General features: G+C 43.7%; 2 protein-coding genes across 2 annotated transcripts; one reads left to right on the forward strand and one right to left on the reverse strand.

Annotated features, from left to right (window-relative positions):
• The first annotated feature begins 4949 nt into the window (after positions 1-4949).
• On the forward strand, positions 4950-8650 carry LOC135097099 (uncharacterized). Its single transcript, XM_063998862.1, has 2 exons — positions 4950-5462; positions 7074-8650. The coding sequence occupies exons 1-2, from the start codon at positions 5161-5163 to the stop codon at positions 7960-7962; spliced, it is 1191 nt and encodes a 396-aa protein (XP_063854932.1). The 5' UTR covers positions 4950-5160; the 3' UTR covers positions 7963-8650.
• On the reverse strand, positions 5533-8780 carry LOC135097100 (uncharacterized). The gene is made up of 2 exons (XM_063998863.1): positions 8646-8780; positions 5533-6784 (listed from the first exon to the last, which is right to left on the reverse strand). Exons 1-2 carry the CDS (start codon positions 8776-8778, stop codon positions 5775-5777), a joined length of 1143 nt encoding a protein of 380 aa, XP_063854933.1. The 5' UTR covers positions 8779-8780; the 3' UTR covers positions 5533-5774.
• Between the last annotated feature and the right edge of the window lie 1750 nt (positions 8781-10530).

Genomic DNA, 10530 nt, shown 5'->3' on the forward strand with positions numbered 1-10530 from the left:
AGAGAGAGAGAGAGAGAGAGAGAGAGTGCCACCTTTGTCAGATTTATCTTAGAACAAAAACAACAACAACAACAACAACAACAACAACAACAAAAACGCGTTACCGGCTCCCCTTTTTTTTTTTTCTGTGTGTGTGTGTGTGTGTGTGTGTGTGTGTGTGTGTGTGTGTGTGTGTGTGTGTGTGTGTGTGTGTTTAGAGATATGTAATTAAGTGTCACTTTGTAGGCAAAACTAATAAGTGTTTATCTGCTCTCTCTCTCTCTCTCTCTCTCTCTCTCTCTCTCTCTCTCTCTCTCTCTCTCTCTCTCTCTCTCTCTCTCTCTCTCTCCCGCTGATGTGTTAGCTCGGCATGTGAAAGACCGGCCAATAGGGAGGAATACGTCTCATTATTTCTGTAACTGCGGAGATGGGAAGCCGTGATTTATCTCCGTGTTTTCAGAGGTACTGGTGTGGTTCAGGGAAGGGACCGCAGCCTTGAACCTCCCAACGACTCTTGATCATTATTTTACTATGCAACCTAATGACAAATACATTCTGAGTCATTCGCCAGTTGATTAAAGTATAGGAAATGTCAGAGCCTCGCAAACACACACACACACGGACACACAACATAAAACATTTGAATTTAACTGGTGTATTTGTTTTTTTTTTTCTATACATCTGCGATAAATACGTTTTCGCTCGCACATCAATACCTTTCGTCGCGTCAAAACCACAGATCCCAGTTCATCAGTTCACATAATTTACATGAACATTGCAACGCACGTGTGGGCAGGAGCACACAGAATACTGTAGCTAATGAAGCAGGAACAACTAAATACACTTACTGACATTACCAGGAAGGGCAACGATAGAATTAATTGGATACATTTTACCTGAAACTAATTACGATTAAATATTTTGTGTGTAACTGTGCCAGGTGAAGGTCGAGGCCACCAGTACGTGAACGTGAAGCTGACATAACTTACCAGACTGACCTATATACGTATAACTTGCTATCCTTACTGGATCCATAGATGTTGATCACTTACAAAAAGAATGCACCCACTCACTCACTGATCTATACAAAAAGGGTCTCCAATACTCACTCAATTAGTGGCTGAGCTGTAGTGTACTTGGCTGTTAGTGAGACAAAACCTGACGTAACGTACCACATAACTTAATAGCCCCGCTCCCCTCCTGGTGCTATAGATGCTGATCACTGACAGGAAGGATCCCATATAAAACACTCTAACATTTCGAATTCTCCTCACTGACCCTAAGGAGAGCTTCACTATTCCCGTATCGGAGTGAGACAGCAGCGGCGTCTGGGCGCCTCCTCACGCCCCCAGAACTCCCCTCGTCATAGTTCAGCTTTCCTCATTATAATCGGATTACCAGCGCGTCTGGGAACTCATGTGGGGCGTGAGGTATTGGGTATATAAGTTAAGCCCGGAATGGTTAGCGTGCGGGAATTATCAAGGAGTTATAATTCTGGCTGCCGATAAGACTTTTTTCATCTAGACAATACGCACAAAGGTAATAGCATGAAATTATGAAAAGGAGCTGCGTTCTTGAGTTAAAAATTATCAGTCCTCTGTAATTTATCCCAAAGCTGCTCCTGACTCATCATACACTCGTTTTCTCAGCAAGTCGTCGAAGTTAGCAGTGAATTCCAATAAAGAATAAGCCTTAGCGAGCCTCCCTCCCTTGGGACGAGGTGGCGCGACGCTGGATCTCAAACTTCTGCAAACTGGGGGGGCCACGTCGCCTCAGGGTCAGTGTTCCGACGTCCCTCAACAATACCACGCACAGATCCCGGCTTAAGATATTGGAAAATCCTTCACAAACATCGGGGTTTTGCTGCTACTTCGCCGGAAAAATCATTGCCCCTAGCCAACAACACGCAAAACACACCAAATGATTTAAACTCTGGAACTCTGCCTCAGTTTGTTGTTTACTTCGCCTTTCTTTCCTTCCTCTCAAGATGGTGATTTAAGTCTACTGTTCTTTCTTTTCCTTCCACTATCTCCTTCTCTTCCTCCTCTAAACATTTCACTGAATCCTGCCTTCCCTTCCCTTCCTACCCTCCCTTCTTCAGTTTAATTATCTTCTTCCTCTTTCTTTTCCCTACACGACCTCTTCTATTCCTTTCCTCCTTCAAAGGAACTATCGCTTCTATTGCAAAAATCACTTGTACAGTCGCTTCCCCTTCCTTTCCTACCCTCCCGTATGGGCACTTTCCCTTCCCTCCTTACCGTCCCTCCTTCAGTTAAGTTTCCTTCTTTCCCTCCCTCATTGACTTGAGTTCCTTTCTTCCCATCACCTATTCCCTCCACGACCTCCACTTCTACCCACTAACACGGCAACCTCACGTCTCGGCTGAACATCTTGAGACTCGTCCTTCTCTCTGGCCTTCCTGCCTTCCCTCTCAACCTGCCAACCCGCAAAACATATCTCGAGCCGCCTCAGATCCCCGCCGAGTGTCTGATGCACCTGAATAACGACAGGTAACTTTTCCACCGCAAGTACGTGTCAGGGAAGTTTAGCTGTGCAGTTGCCGATAAGGAGACAGATGATCCAGGGTATTCGTGTGGCGGCGGGGCGCTACATTGAGAGGTGCCACGTGAAGGTGAGCCATAGATCACTGGCTGCTCGTGTTACTAGGCCAGAGCCAAGCTGTTTCTTTTTGGGGACCTGATATAAGGAGTATCTGTTTATTAAGCGAGTAAATGAAATAGAAACTCATATATGAAGTATCTGCTTTACATTAAAAATCCCGTAAAGATCATAATTGGGAAAACTGGAGGTAGTTGTCTGATCATTGTTGTCTAACACTTTACGCATACAGCACCACTATTTCAGGCAATTGTACCTCGGTAGTGGCGGGTTTCGTATTGTTTTGTATCGTCACCGCTTCAGGCAATTGTACCTCGGCAGTGGCGGGTTTTGTATATGTATTTTGTTTCTCCCTCTGCAGTGCCTCGGGGCGTGGGTCGGTGGCTGCTCTCCGAAGCAGGATCGAGAGTACAATTACTGTTTCCGAGGTTGTAAGGCGCCGAGTTTGGTGCCGCAAGGCCTCTGCTCGCTAAGTTATAATAGGTTGTGAGCTTATGCCTCCTCCGATGGTGTCTGGTTTAATTATTTACGGAATTGTTAAACTGTTTCAGCCTGCGTCCGTGTTCCGAGCAACGCGTGGTGTACAGAAGCCAGTGTGGTGCAGCAGTAAGGAATATGCTCCAATCAGCCTTCACGGTTTGCTATTTCCCTTCAGTCCACAATCTGAAAGGAATATTCACTACCACCACGAGTCTCAGAATACGTCTGTCAATTTTGTACACGACAAGGTTCTTCATGGAAAGAGCTGTTCAATTATATCGGCTTTTACCGTCTCCGTCCCACGCCCCACCAGAGGCATTAAATAACTATAGTCCAGGAGGGAGTCCCGCGTGTCGCTGCGCTGGTTCAGGTCTCGCTCATCAATCAGGGATACTTGCAACTCTATTCGCTTTAATGTTTCGATATATATTAAGCCAATAATACTTTTTGCTGTCCCTTTTTTGTTGCATGCGTGAAGATATTTTGTAATGTAAATTTTTCTGTTAACTTTCTTCACCATTTTTCTAATCGTTAAGTGGTGAATGGTTTAAGAGGTGGTAGTGATGAATGTTACAGGGGATATAGCAAGGCTGACGTAAACAAAATTCTCCAGTGTTTTTTTACGCTCTTTCGTTATGTTGGTGTGGTGAATGTTTGAACTACACCAATGGGGAGAGTGGTGAGTTATGGTGATGATTGGTGATAACTATGAGTGCTACGAATGAGTGACAATGACACTTCGGTGGTTATGGTAATGAATGTGTGGAGACTTTGCTGGTTATGGTAGTTGGTTTGGGTAGTTGTGATAATGGTGATGATAGTGAAGGTGGTGATGATAGTGAAGGTAGTGGTGATAGTGGAGGTCAACGTAGGTGTTTCGGAATGGCTGTGATGGTGGTAGTAGTGACAGTGGTAGAGAAAATAAATTAGAAATAAACGGAATGGAAGCAGCAAGGGAGGGAGAGAGGAAGGAAAGAAGGATGTGGAGGAAATGAAAAGCAACAGAGAAGGAAACATTTGGAAAGAACGAGAGAGAGAGAGAGAGAGAGAGAGAGAGAAACCTGATGCTGTTACATGGTGAATCCCTTAATGAGCATTACAGCACTAAACGTTTAACACTCCCTCCCCTCACAACCCTTTCCTCTCACCCTCTCCCCATCTCCCCTTATCCATCCCTCACCCTCTCCCCATCCTCCCCTTACTCACCCCTCACCCTCCTTCACTCCCCTCACCCTCCGCATCTCGCTCTGTGTTCCCCCACGCCGGGAGCTTTTCACCCGTCGCAGTAACGATTTACAACCCAATAAACAAGCCGTGATTCCATTCCGCCGCATGGAAAACATTGGTTTCTAGTAGTGCCGGGATAGCGCTTGCCGTTAAATGCGAGGCTGTACAAGTATTCGTTTCATGGACGTAAAAAATTCGCCGCGTATGTTCCAGGGAAGTAATGCTGGATGGGTATGAGGTAACGCAAGGCAGGGACCAAATGTGACTCTGTGCTTGAGTGTATCAGGGGATGAGTGTGTGTGTGTGTGTGTGTGTGTAGGGGGGGGAAGTATGTGTGTGGATGTGTTATGAGAAGTAATACTGGATGAAGCAACGCAAGGCAGATGTGACGCAGCGTTTGAATGAAGGAAGGAATGAGTATTGATAAGTGTGGGTGTGTGTGGAAGCGAGGAGTGAGTGTGAATGTGTTGCAGGGAAGTAATACTGGATGAGGTAACGCAAGACAGAAACTTGATGTGATGTAGCGGCTGTGTATAGCAAGGAATGAGAACCAGTGTGTGTGTATGTGTGTGTGTGTGTGTGTGTGTGTGTGTGTGTGTGTGTGTGTGTGTGTGTGTGTGTCAATAAGCGCACGTAGGGGTACGAACACACTGAACGCGTGAAAGGCGCGAGCGGGCGTCAGAGCGAGCGAGAGTCAAAGAGTCAAAGCGTCAAAATGTGAGGGTGTGTACACTGAGTCCGGTGCGAGCGTCAAATAGGCCGCTTCATTGATGGGAGAACTTTAGTTCGTTGTCATCTTTCGAGGCGTGTGGTCTGTTTTGTTGTTCCTCCTAATCAGTTCATCCCAAATTCAAAATGAATGTTAAAAGTAATAGGAAGCGTGCATTATTGCTGTTATTGAGTGAAACTAGTCCGGCTGTCCCATCTTCATCCAGCATGTGGGTCCATCCCATCAATAAGGAGCGCGAGACCCATGGGGAATATCATCATTTGATGCCACAACTGAGAAACGACCCCCCAAAATTCAAAGAATATTTCAGGATGTCAGCTGAAACCTTTGACTATATATTGGAACTTATTTCTCCAGTCATCTACAAGCAAACAACCAACTTAAGAAAACCCGTATCCCCAGAGGAAAGGCTTTCTGTGACATTAAGGTAAGTTCCACCATATTTGATTTGCCTACTAAAGTTTACTAAATATTTAAAGGGTATTGATACAAGTGCAAACAAAGTAATAAGTATAATCCAATTATTTTAAACGGAAACAGAGGAATAAGTTTAATCCATTTAATTTAATTGCAAACAGAGTAATAAGTACAATAGGAAAATCACAAAATGCACAAAATTATTCTAAGTAATAAGTTTCATCCAAATATTTTAAATGCAAGCAGAGGAATAAGTATAATCCATTTTTTTTTATGAAAACAGTAATCAGTATAATAACAAAAATTACAAAATGCACAAAAATTAAATATTATTCATAGGGCTGGTTAGTTGGTAATAGGAACCTGGAGAAGTGGCGTCTGGCTGATATGAGGGAGCGTCTTGCCGGGAGTTGGGGCCTTGAGAAGTGGCGTCTGGCTGATATGAGGGAGCGTCTTGCCGGGAGTTGGGGCCTTGAGAAGTGGCGTCTGGCTGATATGAGGGGGCGTCTTGCCGGGAGTAGTGGCTTTGAGAAGTGGCGTCTGGCTGATATGAGGGGGCGTCTTGCCGGGAGTAGTGGCTTTGAGAAGTGGCGTATGGCTGATATGAGGGAGCGTCTTGCCGGGAGTAGGGGCCTTGAGAAGTGGCGTCTGGCTGATAGGAGAGGGTGCCTTGAGACGGGGTGCTTGTTGTCTTCACTAGCTCTTCCTTCAGGAGCTGGGCAAATTTGATTTTGAGATCCCAAGCCTGGTCCCGAGGGAGTTTTCGCAACGATGGCAACAAAGAAAGCAGGAACATTTTGTCTTCGTCAATATCCTCTGAATCATCTTGCCCCCCTGCAATCTTTCTGAGCAGGTCCACTTTGGTTTCTTCTAAGGAGAACCACCCGGGATCTTTGTTGAGGGCTGTGACCCTCTTTTTCTTGGCCATTCCCCCTAATTTCTGCTGCGACTCTTGGTCACGAAAGGACGGAGTTTGGCTGGAGGGGGTCGAGATCGACGGAGACGGGGAGGGGCAAGGAATAACACTGGATGGTCCAGCCTCAGGAGACAAAGGGGACAACAGGGGGGTATTATCGGTTGATGCGGAATCCGTAGATTCTTGTGTCTCCTGCGGAACACCTTGTAGAGCAGCCGCAGCAGCAGTCGTATTACCGGACGACTTCCGTCCGATCATATCATCTCTCAAAAAAAAAAAGAGATTGAAATATTTCCACCGGCTGGTATACTCCTCCCTGGCCAGTCCAGGGTCCCCCGATTTGCCAGCGGGCGCTGTTTTTAGTTCCTTACGGAATTGATCCCGCAAAGATTTGTATTTCTTCTGGACCAGTTCAACTGAAAAGAAAAACAATTACATTAAAAATAAAAGAATTGGACTTTAAATGTCTAAAAATAAAGGGTCTATACAGTTTTCGTGTAACTGTCAAAGAACACTAGTTTCCATATTGGGGGAGCTTGCGTTGAGCACACAGTCATCTCATTGAAAGGGAAAGGGAGGGGGGGTAGAGCCTCGTTATAGATTCCAATGCTTTTGGGTTACCAGGTCGATAACTTTCAATAGCATCAAACGAGATAATGAAATATTTTAACATATAGGAGTTCAAATAGTATTTTTTTTTTGCAGATTCCTGGCGACTGGGCTGTCGTTTAGAGGACTCGCCTTCACATTCCGCATGGGAGTGACAACTGTGCGAATGATCGTGCTAGAAACATGCGACGCACTCTGGAAGATATTGCAATCTACGCATATGCCGGTGCCGGATGCTCAAATTTGCAAACATGCTGCAGAGGAATATTGGACGAAGTGGAATTTCCCAAATTGCTTCGGCTCAATTGATGGCAAGCACATCCGTATCCAGTGTCCCACCAAATCCGGTTCCCAGTATTATAATTACAAACAATTTTTTTCCCTTGTACTACAAGGTGTCGCTGACGCGCGGTGCCGTTTTTTAACCATTGACGTAGGTGCCATGGGAAAGCAGAGCGACGGGGGGGTGTTTAGCAGCAGTGACCTTTTTAGGTGTTTAGAAAAAAATGCATTTAATCTCCCTGAAAGCATGCCGATCCCAAACACAAATGTCGAAACCCCTTTGATGCTTGTAGGTGATGAGGCCTACCCTCTACTACCATACTTGATGCGACCCTTCCCACGCTCAAACCTAAACATCCCTAACAAGATATTTAATTATAGATTGTCACGTGCCCGTCGTAGTGTTGAGTGCGCCTTTGGCATCATGGCAAGTAAATTTCGCATTTTGAACAAATCAATTGAAACTCAAGTGGAGTTTGCTGAACATATTGTGAAAGCATGTTGTATCTTGCACAACGTTATAATCGACAAGGAAGGCACAGATTATGACCTTTTCGATGAAACATCAACAAGCGCCATTACCCCCCTCCCTACTTCAAGGAAGCGCCAGTCAAGAAATGTAGCTCTTAATTTGCGGAATACGTTGAAAGAGTTCTTCATATCTGAGCAGGGGTCTTTGCCGTGGCAGGATGTCATGCAGTAGGTTTTAACACACGCATTTATTAATGCTATTATAGTAAATATCACAATAATAAGTGTCATGGAAGAACATTGAAAATTCCTTTCAGCGAACGTGGGGACCTACGCCCCCGGTATCCAAAGTCAGCAGAAACGATAAGCGCATGATCATCCATCCCATGCGTTTAGCGTTCGGGCGACGCAGGTTCGAGTCCCCACGTTGTTTGCAAGGTTTTTCAATGATATTCCATGACAAATAAATTTCCTATTTACTATGACATTTATGTGATCTGTGGTGTTGGCAGAATAAATATAATATGCATTTATTAAATCTAAAATCTTTATTTTTCCTATCTACCCTTTTAGAACTAGATAAGAACACCTAAAATGAAAAAAAAACGCTAAAAATAATAAAACTACATAATCAAAAAATGTTGGGATTAAGTAATTTAAGTATAGCCTGGGTAGTATGTACAAACTGCACAGAGAAACAGGTTGTGTACCTTTACTCATGTCAACTCAAATATTTGTTATAAAGTTTATATACTTGTTTTTTGTATACAGGAATATCCAAAGTAAGGGAAAATATTACTAAGTAGACTGATATATTTTTGCCAATAAATAGCGACCACAACTTACGTCTGGTGGCTCGTTAAAATTCAAAGGGGCACAGGAAAAGAATACTTCAATACAAATACGATAACTTACCGGTTGTTTCAAGTTCACTTGCTATATTTCTCCACGCCGTAGCCACATAATTGCGATCATGGTGTCGTGGGTCCTTGGCGCACCATATCGCTGGCTCTTTTAAAAGAAGGGATGCTAATTTTTCAATGTCCATCTTGAGTTTATGGAGGGAAAAGAAGAGCACACGTGCCGCTTGGACGGCAGCTGGATGCAGACTGACTGTCCACAACTCTAGATTGTACTTAGCAAGCAGATATTGCACCACTTTTCTGTAAGCGGGCCCGTTCGTCTGTCCATCTGTCCGTGTGTGTGTGTGTGTGTGTAAAATATCTGAGGACTAGCGTGTGTATTTGTCTTAAATTAACACCCTCAAAATATGTTTAATAACATATAAATGGGTTTATTTCGGTATTTCATCACTATAAATTATGATAAACACATTACGCCCTAAGAAGATTGTGATACTTTTATTTTTCACTGAAATATGCATAGAAGCAATATCTTAAGATCATCAACATAGCCCCTTGACTCTTTGACGCTTTGACGCTTGTCGCTTGAAATTATAAAATTTAAAATCTTGCCGCTTGTCGCTTACAAATGACGCTCGCTCGCTTTGACGCTCGCGTCAAATGTGCACACTGTCTGCGTTTCCCATTCATTTTACCGAAGGATAATTTATCGCTCGCTCGCTCTGACGCCCGCTCGCGCCTTTCACGCGTTCAGTGTGTTCGTACCCTAGGGTTGGGTAGGAAGACGGGCAGTAACGTCACCTCCCCATCCTGTCAGAGTGCGAATCCCTCCCATACATGCTGCATCGGGTGTCGTCGCCGCGGGTCGGGGACTATTAATACCGCGTCCTATTTCAGTCCATCAGCCGCCGGCGTCAAAGGTAGAAGGGGGACACTATATACTGTAATGGTCACTTTGGAATGAAAGGCGAAATTGTCGATAGGAATGTGTGTGTGTGTGTGTGTGTGTGTGTGTGTGTGTGTGTGTGTGTGTGTGGCTCGGGGCATCTGGATTATTGATGATTATTGTCACGGTGTGTGTGTGTGTGTGTGTGTGTGTGTGTGTGTGTGTGTGTGGCTCGGGGCATCTGGATTATTGATGATTATTGTCACGGTGTGTGTGTGTGTGTGTGTGTGTGTGTGTGTGTGTGTGTGTGTGCGAGGGTGTGTTATGGATTGTCTTTGTAAAGGTCTGTTGTGTGAGTGTGTTGGATTTGTTGTGTTGTGATGTGTGTGTGTGTGTGTGTGTGTGTGTGTGTGCATGTGTGATGTGAGGGTGTATTGTATCAGTCATAAAAATAACACCATCCGTATCATCATCATCATCATCATTTTAATTATCATCCTCATTATCCTAATTATCATTATTATCATCAGAATGACTTTTTTCCTCTTGTTGCTTACTGTTGCCTCAGGAGTGCAGGAAGAGACGAGTTTTTAAAAGGAATAATTCATGTATTTTTCAATCATGTATTTTTCAAACAATATTTCTTCGAACCTTAAGGATTAATTTTCATATACAATTTTATTTCTTATACAATTCAACGTGACTGAACAGAATACAACTTTTGCTTTTTTCTACAAGTGCTGAGTTATATATGGCACGATCTTTTTTTATTTTTTTTTTTATTTTGACAATTTTATAAAAGAGTAATTGGTGTATTTCACAAACAATATTTCCATGAATATTTTCCTTCTTTAACAAGCATACCGGAATTCAACGTGATTCACTAGATATACAAGTTTCCTTTTCATCTGTATTGAATTTTAAATAGTACGACTTTTTATTTTTTATATATATTCTATACTGCGTGTGTGTACATGCGTGGGAGAAGATTTAACCTTTCCCTCCCTCTCAATTCGCTTCCTCCCATCCCATACCACGTTTTTCTCAATAT

Source organism: Scylla paramamosain, unplaced genomic scaffold (genome assembly GCF_035594125.1).
Source record: "Scylla paramamosain isolate STU-SP2022 unplaced genomic scaffold, ASM3559412v1 Contig12, whole genome shotgun sequence".
NCBI lineage: Eukaryota > Metazoa > Arthropoda > Malacostraca > Decapoda > Portunidae > Scylla > Scylla paramamosain.